Source organism: Platichthys flesus, chromosome 14 (genome assembly GCF_949316205.1).
Source record: "Platichthys flesus chromosome 14, fPlaFle2.1, whole genome shotgun sequence".
In the NCBI taxonomy this organism is placed as follows: domain Eukaryota; kingdom Metazoa; phylum Chordata; class Actinopteri; order Pleuronectiformes; family Pleuronectidae; genus Platichthys; species Platichthys flesus.
The window spans coordinates 10,005,956-10,027,643 of record NC_084958.1 but is presented as its reverse complement, the minus strand read 5'-3'; the positions used below and the strand labels follow the sequence as shown (position 1 = coordinate 10,027,643).

General features: G+C 44.3%; 1 protein-coding gene across 1 annotated transcript; it reads right to left on the bottom strand.

Moving 5' to 3' along the window:
- Positions 1-676: 676 nt before the first annotated feature.
- On the bottom strand, positions 677-21,516 carry hs2st1a (heparan sulfate 2-O-sulfotransferase 1a). Its single transcript, XM_062404146.1, has 8 exons — positions 21,320-21,516; positions 21,013-21,186; positions 5,382-5,638; positions 5,202-5,287; positions 4,817-4,955; positions 4,205-4,302; positions 2,765-2,922; positions 677-1,541 (listed from the first exon to the last, which is right to left on the bottom strand). Exons 2-8 carry the CDS (start codon positions 21,134-21,136, stop codon positions 1,318-1,320), a joined length of 1,086 nt encoding a protein of 361 aa, XP_062260130.1. The 5' UTR covers positions 21,137-21,186; positions 21,320-21,516; the 3' UTR covers positions 677-1,317.
- Between the last annotated feature and the right edge of the window lie 172 nt (positions 21,517-21,688).

Genomic DNA, 21,688 nt, shown 5'->3' with positions numbered 1-21,688 from the left:
GATGTTATTTCATCAACAAAGATTGTTCTCTGCACACAAATGTAATGGGTTCTTCGCAGACCTATACCACATTATTTATGGAGGGATGTTTCTGTGTAATGCTGCTAACTAACAGCCAAACAAACAAATTGGACAGGAGTGAAAACCTAACCTCCTTGGTGTAGGTATTAATGCTGCAGGCTGTTAGCTCAGCTAAAGAGTTAATGCTTATAATGTTATACTCAAAAGACTGATACGAGAACTTTGCATCGCACTCTTGACAAGAAAGTAAATAAATATATTTTCCATAATGACTAATCCTTAAAGCAGCATAGAATTATATTGGTGCACAACAATGTCTGTCTGGTTTTACATAAAATGTCAAAACTGAATGAAATGCAAACTAGAAGTGAAACGAAGGAGCTGAGAGATATTTACAAATTGATAATATGCCCAATGTTACCTTGAATAAGGTTTTCGAAGTAGGAAAAGAAAGGTTAAATATAGTAGCTTGAGCATTCAACTTGGAAATGAATCTGTAGTAAATAATTACAGCAGCATCATCTCCAACTTTGTGTTCTTACACACGTCAATAATATCAAGTGGAAAAAAGATTCCACGTAGCCCAGAAAAAGGCTCTGGGCAAATATTGACAACACAAGAGTTATCTAACAAAACACACACTTGCCTCAATGAGTAGTCCATGGTCACAGGATTTTTATTTCATAAAAACCTCAAAAGTTCTCACTGAAGTCCAATAATACAGCACAGAAGTCAGTTTCTCACACTGAAAATCTCTTTAAGTTAGTAGTGGTGGTGGTGAGGCATGACGATGAAGTTTCATCTTGAAAAATGTTCTTTACATACAAAAGACGACCATAGTAAAGTGTTAAAATACAACTAAACACAACAGAGCCAATGGAAATGTTCGTCAGGACCAGAGTGGTGAAGCCAAACATAGTCGACATCCGATCAGCTGAGCGTGAAAACGTCCCCCCGACCATGTGCCAGCGGAGGCTCACTCTGCTTGGATGACCTTTGACATGGAAGTGGAAGGGATTGGAGGCCTGCAGGCTTCTGGGAACACCACCTGCTGACAAGACGCGAGCTCTTCATCCAGTTTGCTGGCACAGATGTGAAAAAACAGAGCTGTCCGATCGCTGCGTCACAGGCAGCCTGTTCCTGCAGCTCAGTCACACACAAACCAGCCACATTACTCATCAGTAGTCTGTTACACTCACTCTCCCTTTCCTTCTTCTCTTTAGTCCCAGACTGAACATCTGAGTCTGCACAAAGAATCCGTCCTTCTCCTTAGATCCTCTGTTTGACCTATGTCTCTTAGTTTTTGGGGTAGATTTTCTCATAGAAGAAGTTCTGTGCCAGCAGGTAGAGTTCCCCGTCCTTTTCTCTGACAGCATGTGCCCGGACAAACTGGAACTGCTCCAGTGCAAACTCATAGAACTCGTTCTCCATCTTCCAGATGGCCGACTGCTGCAGCTTGGCGATGGACTCCCTCGTGGGCGGCTTCTTTTCGCTGGTCTTCCTCAGGTGGGATTTCTTTCCTGTGATGAGGAGAGAAGGAGGTTAAAGATTTGTATACTTGTATAAGCACATATGATCAAAATGTTTAATTCAACAGAGGATATAATAATTGCATTGCTATATTATAAAAAATGTAATTGACACTTTTCACAGCAAACCTTAAAACATATTGATTCTATCTATACCTGATATAAATCAACAACAAGGAACTGTCATTGTAGCATCCTAAAATAAACTTACCACATGTTAATAAGTGAAAGCACGAATACCACAATAACTTAGTTATGGTAAGTAAGTACTTGCTTTTAAATGTAATGAAAGTAAAGAACTTGCTGATAGCAGCTTATTTCCTAATGCAATAGATGTCTATACCATTCAATGTTCCTATTGTATACTCGGTTTAAAAGAATATTACAGACTGTAACGTTAATAAACAAAATGCTGCAGATGATGGTACTGAAAACACAGTAGTATTGTTATTTTATTTAATAATTCATTATATGCATTTGTTCCCCAATGATGCTGCTGGTGCTGCAGGAGGCATTGAATTATATGTAGAAGAGTAGAAATTACATATATCCACTCATGTGTGTAGTGGAATAAAATCCACTACATAAATCCTGTATGATGGGGTCCACAGTGTATTTATGTCTGTTCAGATTTATCTTCAAAATAAAAGGCAAGCGCATCTCTTAAATCTTGCAGTGAGAGAACACTCAGCAACCTGACAACCCTGCTAATAAATAAGTAATCGGCAAACATCAACCAAGCCCATGCAAAGGTACAAGTCCGACTACAAAGATCAGAGTTCTAATTTATTTATCCTCTTGTTTTTTTGGAGGGGTTAAGAAAGAGCATTCTTTACTTCTGAAATTCAGTTCAGAATACCAGATTAATTTGAGTCATTGAGCTCATCTGCTGCTAAAGTTTATGAATCTTGTAGTTGAGTCATAGTGTATCTGCATATATTACTCAGGATTTAATTCTTCTTTTTATCCATTATTCATCCCGGCTGCACTCGCTGTGACTAATCTGTATCCTAATCAGAGAGAGGGACGACTGCGTATTGATCACAATTCAATCCTCAGGGGAGCAAATAATACACACACACACACACACACACACACGTTTTCTAAGTGAGTGAGTCATTATGTTGCCTTGCAGCGTTTACAATATTGCCGAGGGGAAGCAGAATAAACAGGGCGACAACAACTAGTTTATATCCATTTAGCGGACATGGCACCTGTTTTGTACAGGTCAGTGGCTCCTCTGAAGAAGCGTGGCAGCGCAGCCTCCAGCATCATGACAAAGTCCTCCAGCTCCTCCGTCACGCCGACCAGCATGTACTCGTTTACCAGGTTGTATTTCGCCTGCTCCAGAGCCCACTGGCTGCCCACGTTCCTGCAAACAGAAAGTGGACGCTGTAAACCGTTCTCTTTCTTGCTAGTCTGCTCACAGCACTTTAAAAGAGCAGAAGTGGAGGGAAGAAATGGTTTTAAGAGAGGAGTAGCAAAGGAGCAGAAGGGAACAAAAACAGAACGGTTGAGTTAGATGTGCGATGGAAACTGTGTCCATAGATGGATAAAACAACAGGAGAAACAGAGCAGAGCAGAGGACCGCGCAGAACGACAGGATGATATGGGAAAGAAAACAATGGAATGGAGGTGGCCGGTGTGATCATGATCAGAAATTAAGGGAGGAAGGGGATTATTTAAACCTATCAAGCAACTTTTTGGCAAAGCATTAGGGGACTGGCAGCCCCTTTATCCAGTGTCTTCAATATTTATTTAATGTTTTCAAGGTACTTCCGCTGCCGCTTTACACTCAGTACTATCTGTCAGTCCCCTGCTTCTGAAGGGCGGCTGGTTAAAAGACGGAGGGCAGAGTCTGGGAGACGTGAAGGAGACTGACAGGGATGAGTAAAGGCAGAGAGCGAGAGATTGATACAGATCATCATGTAGAGAGAACAGATCACGGCAAAGAGATATCAGAGTCCTTGAGAGGATGTTAAGCAGAAGGGATAGAAGAGTATGAGATTTAACGTGGCACACGTGAAACAAAACTAATACAGAAATCCTCCTGTTTTAACTGCCCGAAGGCAATAATTAATAATAATAATTATTGATGTATTGCTCAGTTCGAGTCAAAAGCAGGACAAATGCGTTGAAACTTCCACGATATGTAACTCGTTTGAAAACCGTATGACTCCACAGCTCAACTAGATTCCTGTTTTACAGCTCAACTGAGTAAACAAGACTGAAAAGGGCTGAAATAACCTAATCAATAAAGACGTATTCACCCACGAATGATTACTTAACTTTTATTATTATAAAATGTAAAAGGTAAAACCCCAAATGTAGATCCTCTGGGACTATTACAAGAAAACTATGTGAAAATGTGTGTGGTTCATACTGTACATTTCTTTTTAGTTAAGTGACCTGTTGGCACGGAGACATAAGTTACTGGATATCAAGCTTTGGTTACATAAAAAAATAGTAGAATCTATTCATTGTTGGTTTGGGTTGAAATATCACAAGACTTATCCTTTAAAACATAGGAAGAAACAGGAGTGAAGAAGGATCAAGGTTTCCTTCTTTAATTCAAATTTCAATAAAAAAGATGTGATGTGCCTGTTCAACACGCTGTGTGCATGTGAATAAGTGTGAGGTGTTTCGGTACGCACCAGCATTCAGAGTAGTGACCGCAGAAAAAAGGAATCTGGAGCCAGAGCTTCTCGGGGGCACAGTCTGAGCCGCCGGCAGATACACATTCATCAAATGTCTGAAAGGAAAAAGGCAGTGCATGAGCATTTGAAGAAAACATTAAATTGTAGAATAAATTAATGGGTCAAAGATTCAAGGCTGTCGGAATAAAATAGTCAGGCTTCCTTTGTGAGCACTGATAAGGGTTTTGCTTTCTGGGATAATGTTCAAATTGAGATCCTCTCTTTCTGGACTCTTCTATCTGTGTTTGATGAGATGGGGAACGAGATCTACAGTCCGCGTTTTGTAGAAACTAAGTATTCCAAAGTTTACTTGGAGCCAAGATGAGCCTTCAGTATTCTGTGTTATTCAAATCAATGAAGCCTCTTCTTCAGTTTCAGTGCTTGAGTGAGAAATTCCATCTTTGTGTCAATATTTGAGGACATAAAACAGACAGCAGATTTTGTCCCGCGTCAGTTACATTGACAGCTTTTTAAGAAGGGATCTCATAATGTCAACTTTCACTGCTCACATGGGCACTGACTATGGTTTAAAGACACAATCAATGAAAAATATTATTTATGGGTTTGAACCTTCTTGTCTCCTTGTTTCCTGCGTCTCAGGCCGGGGCGGTAGTCGTCCCCGAAACGTAAGAAGTAATAATAGGACACCAGCCTTTCAATGGGGTCCCGGATCACGTTTATATAGATCGGCTTCCTCTTCACCCCAAACCTGAAATCAACGAGATTGGGTGAGAAAAAAACAATCAACACACAGATAACAGGTTTATAATCATTCAAATAAATTGCTGTAAATATTGAAGCATTCTGACTTTCAGTGAAAGCAATGTTAAACCCACTCCTGCACTCTGATCCTAACATTACACTGTGTAGGTGAAGAACTTTAAATGACCACAAGATGGAGTCAACTGCACAAAGCCATTTAAGGTATAAACATGCTTAATAAATATGTCTTTACTTGGTGAAGTCCAGGAAGGAGACATGTCCGTGGTAGAAGGCCGGTTTCATTTCCCTCCATTCAGTCACATTCTTTACAAACCGTACCTGGACAAATGAAAATAATCATAACTCAATACACACAGTTTATAAACTAGTGAAAATAATTGAGAAGACTGCAAGAGCTAGAAATCGCTCTGACCTGGTCCTGTATGGACATGACCGGGTTGTTCTTGGTCGTGTTGATGTGCAGCACGTGGTAGTGGTTCTTCCCGCACAGGTCGTAGGCGATGTTGGTGAAGGAGGTGCTGGCCGTCTTGGGCACGCGGTTGTAGATGATGACCAAATCGTCTTCATCGACGGCTGATTGCGACGAGGCCGACGAGTCCCGTTCCCGCAGGTTGTCCTGCGTGTGCCGCTGCTCGATCTCTCGTACCTCGTGTCTTGCGATGGCTCGTTCTGGAAGGGGACAACAGGAAATCGGATAGAGGTGAGTTCAGGACACACGGCACAAGGTTTTTAAGAGAGTTGGCTGCGAGAAAGAAGAGGAAGCTGAAACGGCCTTCAGGGAGTTGGGTGCCAACCAGCTCCAGGAGTGCTGAATATGACCTCTGACCTCCCTGGAGAATAAGGGAATAAAAAAAACTACTGTAAAATATTACATACTAATGTTGAACTGAAGAAGGAGGGCAAGAAAGTTGAACTCTTAGGTGTCCCAGGGGTTTTCAAAGCTAGAGCCCGACCCTCTTACCTCCCTCGACTTAAGTTTATATACTGGTCAATGTTTAACATGTCTCATAACTATGTTCCAGTAGCACACCGCTGCATATTTGAAACCTGCTACGAAGACTCTTAGACTTAAACCTTCATCCACTTAGACCTTGAATCCTATCATTTCGTCCTTGTAAGAGGAAATGCCAGCATGAGAGACTCGACTGAAACTTCATTATAATTCGATGTACATTTCATCTCTTTTTTGAAGAGCGGAAAGCCAAAACTCTTTTCCCGCTTCACATCCACGATAAAGAATAATGTCAAACAGGAATATTAGTTAATCATCTCGCGAGCAGCCTATTTCACGCTGCGGTACCACATCTCTTGTTCGCTAATCAGATTCAGCTTTAACATCAGCCCCCAAACTTTACTTTGCCTCTCCTTATTCTGACTACAGATTTGAGTGTCTTGAATCAAATGCACCATCAAGTGGGCGAGTTCACGTCTTCTGTGCCTCCAGATATTATGTGGGAGGATTTATAATCTAACCGGGTTTTCTGCTCCTGTGGGGGAAAAGAATCACATGTCAAAGGGGGTGACAAGGTGAAGAGTGAGAGGTGACATGCTTGGGGGTTAGAGGTCGGTAGTTAGACGGCAACAGTTATTTGATAGCTAAGGGGGGCATTTACTTCAATACGCTATAAATGAGGAGGGCGGAGGGCTGTGTTTAGCAGTGGTGTGTGTGTGTGAGGGGGGGGGGGGGGGGGGGCATCTCAATCTACCACTGTGTGAAGCTGCAGAGAGCGCCCGACTTCAGGGCCTCAGTGTGAAGAATAGATTCAAACACAAAGACGCCCCAGCCTTTTGTCGCCCTCTGGCTTTTTCTTCGTCTGAATTTGCCTTAGATTGACTGGTGTTGACAATGCCTCAGAGCGCTCCACAGGAAGGGTGGAGAGAAGAGAGAGAGAGGGGGTGAAGACAGGAGGCAGCACAACACTAGAGCACCTAATACCCGTGGGAGCTTTCAGCGAAGCCAGCGGGCTCCTAAAACCCTGCTGAAAGCCCTGCCAGGCTACTGAGACACTGTTTCAGCCTGGGCTGGCCTGGCCTGGCCTGGCCTGGCCTGGATTTGGAGCCTGGCATCTGGCACCACAGGCCAATTAAGATGTCATCTGTGATTCTGCCGCCTTCGCTTTCGCTTGTGCGAACACGGGCCATACACACAACAACACTCTTACAGAAGTACTCTTATTCCCCCCTCCCCTCTCTCTTACACTCTCCTGAGCAGCTGTTTATGTTCCAGTCATCAAAGCTGGATCTGGTTACGGACAGGGCCCTGCCGCTTCCCCACGCTCGCGCCGGCTGCTCCGGACTGATGGCGTGGAGACGCGCCATGTGGCTGTAATAAGCGCAGGCTGTCAGCATGCAGGACAACTGTAATGGAGCCATGCCTTCGCGCGTCCGTCCGAAGCATGCATTAGCCAACAACAACAGCAATAACAGTTGCTATGTTGGAACTTTATCGCCTCAGCTCAAATGTCCTTTTAGGATTAGTACAGTGGCAGACTAGATGAAAGAGTAAACTGCAACCAGTGACAATGCAGATCATACATACTAGGTGCATCTGGTCTGGTATGTAGTGGCAGGTGTGTTTAGAGCAGGCTCTTTAAGACCCTCAATCAGGTTCTTCTCACTGTGAGCGATAGGGTCTTAGAGCAACACAACATTGTCTGCCCGTTCTGGAAATGGAGAACTACCATTAAACCTCAATTAATAAGGTTCAACTTTGAGTGACTTTAATATCACATCTTATATTGAACTATAAACATATATTTTTTGAAAAGGCTGACATGTATATAGCACAAAACATCCTCATGTATTTCTTTTGTTTTACTGTGGCATAAACACAATAAGTAATCTTTAGTGCGGAGCAGCTTTGAAAGAAGACTGCCAGTCTTTCAATTTCTTTTCAAAGAGGTGGGAGGGAGGGAGAAAAGACCGGGAGCGACCGTGTCCTTAACGACAACGTCCTGAACTATGCGAAGGGACCCAGAAACCACTTGTTGGAGACATGGTGCCAAATTTCCAACAACCAACAAGGAGGCCGAGCGGGCACAGAGAGGGCTTCTTAGGCTTTGTAGGGGACGCCCTATTCATTGCGGCACTGAACACTCTTGGCACAGACCTCCATATCAGAGGGCGCCACACATACAAACTTAAGCTAGCGCTCCCTTATGAGGTCATTTAATTAGAGAACAAAAGCCCGAATTACTATGGCCACACAACAAGCCTCTTTTCATTCCTCATTTCCGTCGGTTTTCTCCCCTCTAGCTGTCTCTGTGCATTAAAAGCTAATTATGAACCGTGAAGCCAACACGGGTCTTAAACATTGTGACAACTACAAGCCTATTACTCCGAGTTCCATTCAGAGTGAGAGACAGCAGGAAGACAGAGCACTGGTAGTTCAACATATTTACTGAGGCAATTTCGCGGCTGATTAGACGCGAGCATTTGAAATCATCATTCATATTCACTGCCAGATCTGCAAAATGTGACAGGCCTTCGTGTATTATTGCCATCACGTCAGATCTGATGGGATAATAAAAGCGAGGGGGGGAGGGAAGATGATCCGTTCTCCAAGCTGCTCATAAATCCATCATTGCTCCGATCCGCCAGTAGGAGCTCTCGCCTGTCTCTCGGCTTCCCCCGAACGGGCTAGCCCCTCGAACCAAAGCCTTGGCCTAGGTGGGTAATAGAGATTGGCTATCAGCGGCAGACTGAGGTGTACGGCTTGTATGGTTCTGCTTGGATGCCACTGGATTGCAAAATCAATGAAGGATGACAGGGAGGAGATCTCGGTTGCTGCTGTATAAAAATCGAGTTTGCCTGCTGCTTCTGCCTCTCCTCTCTATATAGTCTTGGACGCTCGCTGTTTTGCAGTGCCAAGTTTCCGAGGGGGACAGTTACGTGCCACTGCAGCACCAACCAGACATTTGTATGGACTGTGCGCCATGCCGCCATCACATTTCTAATTATTCTAATTCAGTCTTTGGATTTGTTTATCTGAGAGTGGATCATCGGAGGAAATGGATGAAAGTCGGGCTGGCGGGAAGTTTTGGGCCGGACTACACAGAGCAGAACTTGCACGAACATTGTCATTTAGGTGATTACAAGGAAGAGGAAACATCCTGTAAGAGGAATCTTGTAAGCGCTGCCGGCAGCTGCAGAGAACTGAGGAAGGGGACAGATAAACGAGAGCGCTTCCATGATGTGATTCTGAAGGTGTCTGGTACATTTAAAAACCTTTTCAGAGCTTTCAAACAAGCTCAGTGTAAAAAAAAACTCAGATAGTAGACAACTCTCCTTAAACGTTTCAGTAGACATTCATGCACTTTCCAGCTGCATGCAGTATTTCCGATTTACACTCATTCAAGAGGAAGATGGAAACATTTGATTCGATTCAAATTGCAATTGTTGAGGTGAGTCATTTTTTGAAAGGAGGAGTCGTGGCTAAAGCTGAGGCATTTTTTCCCACTGGCTTTGACACACAAGTGTGACATTGACGCTCAATGAAAGGTCTCATTCAATCCCCAGTACAGCTGGGAGAGAGAGGGGAGAGGGTGGGGGAGTGGAGGGAGAGGAGGAAGAGGACCAGACAGGTCTGAGTTCAGATGGGAAGTGATGAGGACCGTTTGGAAGCGCTGGAGCAAGGCACTGTTAACCTGGGGCCTGGGGTAAAAGTTTAAAACTTGTCTCACCTAAACATTTAACTTTGACACATCTGGCAATACACACAGCAGCTTCATTAATATCATTAATCATTAATAACATGTATCGTTAAAGCCAGAACAACACCATCTAGCCTTTTCAACACTTTTTAATATTTATAACTAAGCACCAATCTAACGTTTTCTCTCCTGATTTTCAATGCCTCCATTTAAGATATCTGCCAACACAGAGTACACATTTGATACTACTACCAGTGCACATTTAAAGTTGTTACATCCCTCTGTTTGGAGCTCACTGGGATAATTTCTATGCGAGTCCTAAGGGAGGCCTGGGAATGTTGTGGCAATGAAAAAAACTCAGGGATTCAACTAGTGGAAAGACTGAATTGTATAAAGGCATTGTCGAGGAAACTGTGTCGAGGAATAAGCGGCTAATACATATTCAAATACTTTTAATACTGTGTTTGGGAAAAAGGAATAAGTGAAAAGCATTAGATTAGATGTTAGATTTTGTGCAAGGAGTCCTGTTTCTAGCTTTGGGTTAAGATGAACCCTGAGTCAGTCTCATTCTTAAGGAAACAATTGTGGTCTTGTTACGACCCAGACTAGTTATCTGTTCCCTCCCATATGGTAGAATACTGAGATGTATCCATTGTGCTTCCCTGTCGACAGATTTGTGTTGTGGTCAAATCATGTACAAGTGCTGAGAACTGAGGCTCATCAAGTGAATCATTTTCTTCATCAATGCGAACACAGACTCCAACTTCATCTCTCATCAGACATTCGTGCAGAAGATGATTCATCAAACTGTATTTAAAATTGATTTATCACATTGTGGCAGACACCAGATCCGCACACTAAGATCAGCACTGGTGCCAATACTTTCCCCAATAGACTCCAATATACTAAAGCTCTTAAAACTAGGTTTTGACACTAGGTCCAAACATACATTTCCAGCTTCTTACATCTGAGAACATTGCTCTTTCCTCTGTTTAATAATATTTTAAACTGGGACATTGGAGATGTTTAACTGGAAACCAATATTCTGATTTTAACTACATTAAGAGAATATTCGGAATCAGACACTGCCATTTAAATGACATTTTCTGATTACCTTTAACCGGAGCAAGGTCATACTCCGACCTGGTTAAATAAAGGCAAATAAAAAAAAATAAAAAAATACTCTGAATAAGCAAACTAATTGAATTGAGACATGTGGAGTATGAAGACATCACGTTATCCTATCAGAGTTTTCACAGCATTTTGAGACACTAACATCCATCAAGGAAAATGAATTAGACAATAATTGAAATAATTGTTTCTTAGACCTTTTAAGAGACCAATTCATTAGATTTTCTAATTTACGGAAATCGGCTCCTTGTGTTAATCCACCTGAATAAATTGACTCTAACAACAAACAGCACAGAACAGGAGCATTAAAAAAAAATTCTGAAGAAATATGTAAATAGCTTCTATTTGTTTTCTCCTTTAAATTTATCATAAGAGGGGAACAAGCTCATGGGGAACGGTGCTGCATCAAAGTCAGACACGAGCAACAAAAAGCTCCACCGTTAAAATTCAAATCAACAGATGCACCCGGTGAGATGAATTAGAGAAAATAAAATGTCGGGCTGCGTTGCAGATCCTTATAAATAAAACGTTTGCACTGCGATGTGATAATTCCTGCCCTGAACTTGGCAGCGCTGCTTTGCTAGGCTCCATAAATCATAAAGAGTTTTTCATTGGATGTGTGTTTTTACAATAAGGTGCGGAGAGGAGGTAGGAAGGTGAGGAAAGTACTGAGGGGGGGAAGGCATGTTGTTAAGGTCATGAGCTAGATTTCCACGCAACGCTTATGACATCCTCAAGCCTGGAAATTCTTTTTTCCCTCCGTGACAGAGAAACAAGTTGAAAACAAGTGTGTTTTTGTTCGAGAATGCCGACAAAGCATTCCTCGGTTATAAGGAGAAGACACCACTTGTGTTTCAGTGCTTACCAGGGCAACACAGAGCAGACAGTTTAAAGTGGTTAAGTGGTTGGGTGTACGGGTCTTGGGACCAGAATTACTCAATTGAGCGTCACATAGAGAAGGAGGATGTTAACACGAGATCTTTTTTTGGAGAAGAGACTCAGAAAGTGTGTCAGCCACCGCTCAGGCTGGTGCAGCTTTTTGCTTTCAGGAGTTCATGAACTACAGATAAAATACAAGCTGTTAGAGTACAGTAAGATCCAGCCACACGCAGCCCATTTATAATTCCCCTTCTAAATCTAAATGCAAGCCATGTCTCTGTACTAATGATAACAATAAGGGGTAGATGAAGGTGATGATCATCATGGTTCAAGCTGACACTTTCTCCCCTAATATGTCTTTTGTGCGATCGAAAGCGGAGAGCCGTCTGACAGGTGAGCAATAATGTCTTGAAGAAACACAGAGAGAGTAAAAATGAGGGCTACCTACATGTCTGCTTCCTCCGAAACAGCCAATCAGACGAGATGATGGCACAATTTACACAGATGGCAGATCCCATCATTCCCCTGCCTTGTTAAGTAAAGGCGTGTCTGACAGGTTGCGGAGGGGAGGGGAAGGGGAGGCGCTTGATTGGAACAGAGCTCATCTTGGCACAGATTGTCAATGACTAAGCAGTGGGAATTAGCTTTTCAGAGGCATTTTGCACTACAAACGAAGGGGGGGAAATATCTGCACAAGTCTGGTCGTAAAGAAGAAGAAGAAGCCTGTCACAGCCTGGAAAATGCTGCAGTCGATATCTGTGAGAGTGACGTGAAACAGTAGCTGAATGCATATGGATCCACCAGGAAATATGACTCACTTCTGCTCATCGCATCCCCACAACCCTGTTTGTGTAATAGTGCAGATCTGGTTGCAAGTTACAACCCAGATCTCTGATGTTGGCTCTCCCTCTGTGTCTCTGGGCCCTGTAACAGATAATTAATAATGCATGTATGGGAGTCCGGGGAAAACTCCACACTCTATTAGACAGAGCAGACGACAGCTATTCATATGTTTAATGATAAGTGTGTGGTGTGTGTGGGGGGGGGGGGGCATCTCCACTCTGCTCAACTTATCACTTCTCGTCGTCCCAGCAGGATTATCAGGCTCCTTCATCTCCTTGTTCTTCTCTTTCATCTGTATTATATTTGTCATCGGCAGGCTCTCTATCTGGTAAGGATGTTGTAGTATGTAGGATGAACAGGCCCCACTTTTACTCTCCAGATACCAAAATTTCAATATAGAATCGTCTTGGTCAATACCGAGTTTTCCAGTTTCAAATCTGTAAGTGCTAAATTTGGGCGGCATGGTGGTACAGTGGTTTGCACTTTTCCAGCAAGAATGTTCTGGGTTTGAACCACAGACTATAAATAAAAGATGTTCGACACAACTACCTCCCTGAAAGGAAATCATAATATCCTGAATACAAACGACTGGATGGTTTGTCAGGCAGGACAAACATATTGGAAGGAAATTTGGGCTTGGGTCAGGCTCAACCAAATGGGCTTGACTATCTACTTTCTTTTACTCTTTTTTTTTTTTACACGTGCCTGTAATCCGTGAAAAAAAAAAAAGATTCGGTTCAGGCGCAGTTAGTTTTCTCTCAGGCCCGGTCGAGTCTGGACAGAAAATTGCCATCTGAGGGATCCATCAACAAACAGGAGGTTATGGATGAGCAGTATAATGGATGTATGGATGAGCATCACTTCGTGGGTTGAATTTGGATGATTCCTCTCTGTGTAAGGTTACGTGAGGCTGTCAGAACGAATCCGTTTCAAATTGATTTACTCATAAAAATGTGTTTGTTATTCTCTTGTCACAAATAATCCAGAGCAGAGAGACTGTGAGGTGATAAAGATATGTTTGATACGACGCATCTACATCACAGCCAGAGCCATATTAACGGATATTTCATCTGTTTTCCCATTGAAGTCTTTTAACAGGTTTCGGGGATGACTACTGCATAAACAGAATGTGAATAACAGCTGTATAAAACCATGTGTGACTCCGGAGGGAGAACGGTGGGAAACCTGATAAATACTGTAACTTCAAGTTAAATCTAAAAAGCTGTTTGATCAATCAATCTGTTGTGTAGTATAACTGACAGAGCAGAGGTCGATAGAAAGCCTTTGAGGAAACAAACATGAACGCCACAGAAAGAGATGCAGATCTACTGAGCCACACTCAGCAGGAGACAGTCTGAGCGTGGGAGCTGAATATTAGGCAACCCAGATACCTCTTTAATGAGGTGCATGCACGTACACATATGCTAACAAGCAAGAACACACACACACACACACACACACACACACACACACACACACACACACACACACACACACACACACACACACACACACACACACACACACACACACACACACACACACACACACACACACACACACACACACACACACACACACACACACACACACACACACACACACACACACACACACACACACACACACACACACACACACGTTTGCAATGAACCAATTTGTATTCTGTCTAACTACAGGCCGGCGATCTGGCAATGCTGCTCACACTTTTGCACTGAGGAAAGGGAGGAAGAAACCAAGGAGTAGAGAGAAAGAAAGAATGAAAGAAAGAAAGAGAAGCACAGACAGGGATAGAAGAGATGTAGAGGCCTGGCTGATAACAGTGTAGTATCCCCATGTTAAGAGTTCATCCCTGAGGGCACTGGGCGCTCACCATGTTACAGGAAAACAAGGTCTAGGCAGTTTTAAGCCAACTCTACGTTGAACAGGAGCCAAAGTTGAACCAGGGGCTGAGGAAGTGGGACGGCGCTTCTCCTCCTTTCTTTATCCCTCTGTGCACTGATGAAATTGGTTGTAAAATCGCTGCAGGCGTGCTCTCCTCATTCCCGTTTTTTCCCTTCCTGTATAGGAGCATATGATTTTAACAAGCCGGGGCTTTAAATATTTCCGTCTCGCGATGAAAATTAAATCATCTCTTTCATTTCTTTACTTCTCCTCTAACACCACCTCCTCCCCCCCACGTTTCCTCCTCCTTTCGATAGCACCTCATTTCCGAAAGCCAGCGGTGGATATTCTCCTTTCAGGCGCTCATCCAATGGGGTTAGTGAGCATACAAGAAGGATTTGGATACCACAAAGGAGACTGTGCACACAAATAAAGAAGCTGTTTACAACAATTGATCCGGAAGGAGCTGGATGAGGGCGCTGTCGTTTTAACTGATTATCATGACAGAGGTTTGTCGGCCGCTGTCAGTGGGAGGAGCTGAGCGGTGCGGGGAGAGAAAAAAGAAACCCTGCCAATTCTGCTGAGACGGGTAATTCTGCAGAGCGGAGTTAGCACTATGGGAAGACACCTGCTGTCGCGTATTTAAAACCAAACACTGCACTACGTGTCAAAAACCCACAGCCTTTAAACAGGAATGGCGACGTGTGAGCCCCGGAGGGTTTAAATTTGAGGGTGTCGCTTGTGTGATCATAAAATGGAGCACGGAGAATGAAAGACAATTTATCTATTTCTCAAAGTGCAGGTATGAAAAGTCACACAGGCCCAGCACTCAGAGTGTATATAAATGCAGGACAGTTTGTTTACCTGCTTGTGATTTATCACAAAGCAAATATATCATGAGCTGTCCAGAGCTCCCCCACCAACTCAGTCTGCTCCAACTGGAAACGGAAACAAGAAAGCTTCCAGCCCCAAAATCTTGACCCCCTGCAAACAGATTTAACAAATGCCCATACAAAATCTGTTTATAGAGATTAGCTGGGGGGGTTTTGGAGCTGGGTGTTCTTCTAGAACATCCTCCAATTAAATCCAGGGTGTGAAACCCTCCATAACCCCCTGATTAGCCCGTCTGTCATCCTGCTACAGCAGCAAATGTGCATAGCTGGCTCCAGTTGCCACCTTTGCAGGAACATGTCAGACAAAGTTTGTGTCCAGGGCCATAAATCCTCAGTCCCAATCAAGAGATTGTCTAACAACACACTGAAAGCCCTGTATGACCATTAGCACTCTGCCTTCCCACCTCCCACCGCAAATCCCTTCCCCAACACCTACTCCCATCTCCGCAGAGGGCTCCCCTTCATTAGCCACTCAAATGGCATGTTTCAGAGAGGGACTGGTCCTGGCGGTAGACGCTACCGGCTGCTCACATTAGCAGATGCCAACGTTCGGAGTGAAAGCAAATGACTCATGCACCCTTTATGTTCCTTGGGGAAGTTTTAAGAGTTCACAGTGAATCTGAGTACACGGTCAACAGAATGGAAAAGAGAACAACAACAAGAAGAGGAAACGCTGGAGGACTCACACCAGGAGGTTGAGATGTGCAGTTGGAAAGAAATAGACCTCGGTTAAGTTGAGTGCTTCCAATGTGTCACCAATTACCTTGAAACGAAAGCCACCATTTGGTGCTGCAGCCGCAGCCACACACACCAGTTGACACTCAGTTGACAAATATACATGACTCGAAAGCCGTTTTCAGACATGACCTGCGGCTAAAATCCGGAGAATTGGGTACGGACTTTATCCTCCACCACCGCAGGAGGTTTCCTGCACAGATGCGTCACAGCAGCATCAAATCCTCTGCCGTGTTATTCAGGCGAGAGAAGGAGCAGATCAAGTGATCATGTTTACAGCACCCAGACACCGACGTCAGCTCTTATTACCACAATCTCTCTTCACATCTTTGTCGGTGTCTTCTTTGTGTGTGTCACTGCATTTGTGCATCTGTCATGTGTTAGTAGCATTATCAACCCCCCCTCCCCTGCTGCGTTAACACATAGAATTCTCCTGACTTTCTAGGAAGTTGGCAGGGGGAGAAAGTCTGCAGGTAATCCAGAGCCTCTCACTTGGACTTTAGCTTTCACATGCACCTCCTCCAGAGAGAATAAGGAGGAACTGCATGTCAGAAAGCAGCTAAAGAGACCAGGTAAATGCTTGGGTACAATGATAAAGTAATAATGCATACACAACTGCAGCTCAGGCCTCATCGGAGACAGGATGAAGGATGTGCAGCAGGCGTCTGAGCAGCATCGGGGGAAGCTCCAAGGTATAAAGTGGGCAAATGTCCACACGTGGCAATGGCTGATGGATTTCCTTTCAAGAGCAAATTCCAGACCAGATCCCGAGGTCCATTGACAGCAGCAAGACTGGCAGACTCGAGGCTGCGAGTGTCTTGCATGACAAATTAAATCAAATTGAAAAATGCAGGCCTGTGGAGAAGTAATAAATGAATCCTTGGGACAGCTCAGTAAACACTGAACAGCACATGCATCTCCTTCTGCATTCAACAGCATCTCTCTTCTTCCATCTCTCCTCTGGAACTAAATATCCCCGTGCAACAGATGGATATTGAATTCCTTTAATCAGCCTGAATAACTGCCAGCAGATTAAAAGACGATGATGTTGCCGAGCGGGGGGAAAACTCTCTGAATGCGAGTCCTGCTGGGCGACACGCAGCCCTCACATGGTCGCCAGAGGGAAAAAAGGTGAAGGGGTCGTTTTCTCCTGTTGCAAAGGGCCACGAGGTGACGGTTTTATAAGCAACGTGTCCATTTACACAGCTCTCTATATACCAGCTCTCCTGTCGAGAATAACCTGCCATCTATAGAGCTCAACAGCGTGGTTCAGGAAGTAAAAATCCACAACTCACTTTCTGAATGGGGATTTTGATGATCAGCCATAATATGTTATATGTTAACCGTCCAGGGTCGACTTACCAAAAGCTACGAGATTGTGAAACAAAGTTACTGCTCCTGTGAAAGCCCACAATACCCATAATCTAAAAAGTCAAACAACCAAGATGGTGAAAATCAGTACACGGTTAAATTCAAGAAGAGGCATGCTGGGAGGCATTGGAAAGGGATCAATTGCAATGGTGTATGGGAAGTCGCAGTTCCTTCACTCTTAATATAATTATGTAGAGTTTTGATCCTCTTTTTTCTTCGTTTTCCAATAATACATTTTGTTCCGAATCAAATGTTTTATGGTCACGATTAGTCTTGTAGCTGGTCGGCCTGATTCCAGGCAAAAAATATTACGTGTTCTCTGAAAAGTAATTGGAAAATGTACCTTTCTCTATTAGTACAGATTTTATTTCACATGGTTTTTAAAGCATCAGAAAAGCTGAGACACCTCAAATGAAAGTAAGGTTTCTCCCTGAGGAAATAATTTCAGCATAGCTCGAATCTATAAAAGCAGGTAGCACGGACAGGTGTTGTACAAATAGTGATACACTAGGTTGTGTAATAAATGTGCTGTCAGGCAGGAAATAACTGGAAACAACAAACCACGAGTGTGAGAGGGCGCTGGCATCTGCTCATCTCTGTTGTTCATCTGTCTCAAGCTTTGACTTCTTTCTTTTATTGATCTTCCTCTTGAGGGATTTATAACATTTTTAAATGGAATTCTGTTATAAAACTGTAATTTAAAGGGTTTTTGAGAACAGAACAAATTTATTTGATAAAGAAGATATATATAGTGCAATAGCAGTTTTGGAGAAGGGAGATTTTTGTCTGAGCTCATCAGCTTTGTACATAAAAAGAATCAGTGTCAAATTAATCTGCACACAAAGAAACACAGATATTTAACATGATCAAAGAAGTTCAAATTGCTGCTGCTGCTCTACTACAGGCGATTGTCTCATGTTCGAAGTCAGCCAAGCGTTATGCTGGAATGTCAATTCTCTGACTTTATTATAAAGTAGAATGAGATTCTTCAAGGTGAGGGTCTGAAATTACCAGAACTGAGAGAGAGGGAGAGTTAATGGCAGCCCTGACAGGAAAAGTGGCCTTGAATCCCCTGTTCCTGGCCCTTTATTAACAGAACTTCATTTCCATCCGTCTATCCATCCTCCCGTCCCTCCGCAGACTGCATTACTGTTGACCCAGCCGGCAGCAGTGCCGGTGAGCAGCCGGAGAGAAATACTGTCAGAGTAATGGATTAGGCCCACAGTAGGACACACAGCTGCATCACCGCATGATTGTAATGCAGGAGACTTCTCAGTGAAAGCCTAGGGTGACGATTAGCTTGGAAGCAAATCACAGCTTGTCTGCACTGTGGGAGGTGCCTATTAAGGGGAAATAATTCACCCTGCGTGTCGGGCAATAGGGATCCCACACTGTGAGGAGACCGTGCAGCCCTGGTCCTTACAGCAGTTATTTGTGAACACGTGAAAAAACATGATAGAGGAAAGTGACGCATCAAACTGCATCTTCCCTAAGTGGCTCTCCTAATTTTCACATCAGCGTTATTGTTGATATCTTGATTTGGAGGGTGAACACCATCTGTGGTCGTCATGCTGATTGTTTATTGTGGCCCAGATGGACCTGCAGCAGGCGTATACCTGGTTATGTGACCAGGCCTGCGGCTGTCTGTCAGCATCGTGCCTGTGAAAGCCTCAGTCACAACTATTTGGCTATGCAGCACATAATTCAGAGCTCCAGTATACAGACGTCTGCTCGGCCCGGTCATCCATCCATCACAGCGCTTTCTGCCAAGTCAACAGATTCTCGTGGTGGTGGGCAGTCAGGGGAAAGGCCTCTCAGGTTCTCTTTCTTTTTGTGTGTGTGTGTATGTAGGTGAGTGCACAGTTTGGGTTTTCACTGAGTGTAAAGTATAGCCCTTTAGAGCAGCAGTAAACCATGTCACAGGCCAATATAGCCATCTATACACTCAGGACTCCAGACTGTTCCAACACATGAGAACTCAGCAGGGAAACTGTATTCAATTAAGACCACTGTTCATCATTTTATTCACAATCTGCGCTGGACAAAACACAGCCTCAGGTCTTAGCCATTTGACAAAGCTCTTCTATTGATCGCCTATCTACAAGCCACAGGATTGATGGTTTTAAACCAATAATTATTCAATTTGTCCACACAATGTAAAAAAATTGTAAAAAAAAAATACAACCTTAGCAAGTTAGGCTGGCCCTTAAATTCCTTTTCTGGTGCAACCAACAGTCCCGGAATATGTTTTCAAATATTTACTATCAAGGAAGAGGAAGTTAAGAAGCAAATACATTTACCTGTAAATTTACAAGAACAATTACTTGATAATCAAAATAGTTCCCAAGTCATTTTCTGCACTGATGATTCCCAGTAAACCATGTGAGCGGACCAGTGCACATAACTGCAGGACCCTGGGACTGCTTCACCTAAATGGAATTTACTGCAGCCATGGTTCACGTTATTAATCACCACCTGTGCATTTCCTGTTTTACCATGTCCAACTATCGGCTGTGCACAGAGTCTATCAGCTGTCCTGTCTTTAGGGCCAGTCTCTCACCCTCATAAAATCGAACAGGGGGTGGTGTGTGAACCCCTGCGGTGCAGGGGCTGCACCCTCAGGGTGCCCTGCTTCACTTTGCTGTTCCTTCAAAAAATCCCCACTGTGGTGAAGGCACCGGGGAGATAATCCTGCAATGTCCCAGATCTTTATTGGGACTGAGCCCCTGCTCAGCAACGATATTTGAACACACAGTGTCGGCCACGTTTCCACCAGAGGAAAGAGTTGGAAAAGGGGCAGAAGGGGATTTGCAGCAGCATGGTGTCCCCAACCTGCAGGATACAGGATACTACTACGAATTACTCTAAGCAGAAAAAGGTGCTTCTACTGCAATGTATTCTCAACTGACCATCCCACCTTACAGACCCACTCAAGAATCCAGTCTCTGACCCTGCTCCACTTAATCATATACATTTCTACATTAGCTCATTTCATTTGCAAGCTGAACCTGTTCGGTGGTTCAGTTAACGGTTCAAGTCATTTTTAAAGTGAAAATGCAAAATATTCCTCAACCTCAACTGGAGATTTTGAATACCAAATTTTCCTCCAGATCAAACTAGTATCTATCCATCTATCTATGAGAAACCAATACACCTGCTGGGATCACACTGGGCTTTAGAAACCTCCGGTGGACATGGGCCTGTATTTCATCCAGAAAATCCTTTGTTTCTGTCTGAAAATAAGTCACCCACACACACTACAGTAACACTCCCCCACAGACTGAAGACAGCACCTCCTCAATCTGACACTGCCTTGCACAGCTTAGGGCGAGAGGCAGATGCTCTAGGTATTAAATAACTGGGAACATCTCAGTCTCTTCACAGTCGTGCAAAGTTCAGAAACGCAGCTCCCACATGTCATGCCTGTGTGTGCCATTGTCTCTGATCAACATAATGAGGCATGTGTGGTGGATGAGGAGCTGCTCTCTCTGCACACCGCCTCTTAATATTGACCCAAGTGCACAATAACGGGGGGGGGGGGGGGGGGGGGTTGACCAGTGATCTGACACCCTCTGCGGTCTGCTCCTGTCTGGATGCGGGGAGGCTTATGAACGTTTGTGTGTGTGGGGGGGGGGGGGGTTCGCAACGCACTTACCGAGCTTTCCCCGGGACTCCTCCAGCTTCTGGATCTGGTTCTCCAGGAAGAACATGGCCACTGCGAATGCCAGCAGCGCCAGCAGCTGCAACTTGGGCGGCATCATGACTCTGAGCAGCCCCATCAAATCATCCGGAGAGGGATTTGGTCAGTCCATGCCCGGAGGAGGAGACACTGAAAACACACACACGCGTAGGGACGACGGTGATTACAAAGCGGCTGAGTGTGTGTGCATGGCCCTCACTCTCTCTCCCTCTGTGTGTATGTGTAGATATCCCAGTGTCTGGAAGTCAAATCTCCTGGTTACCTCGGATGCGAAGTGTTCATACTCGTCTCGGTTATTCGATCATGTCGATCCCCGCCGGCGCAGCGTCGTGAAGCCCTACAGATGTCTCCAGAGCGCGGGTCTGAGCCCCCGGGGTGTCGGAGCGGTGGTACCAGCCGCTGTCGTCTGTGTCCCCCATGTAGCGCTGCACTGTCCCATCCAGTGTGATCGCCGCACGGACACACGGCTACTACCACTCAGCCCATTGGACGGGCGAGCAGTCCACCAGGACGCAGAGCTTTCCCATTGGCTGTCTGCACACTGCCTGTTCAATGCCGATTGGACCCGTTCAACAAACGCTCCTGAACACAGCCGGCAGGTGTCGCTGTTCTCTCTAAAGCCAGGACCGAC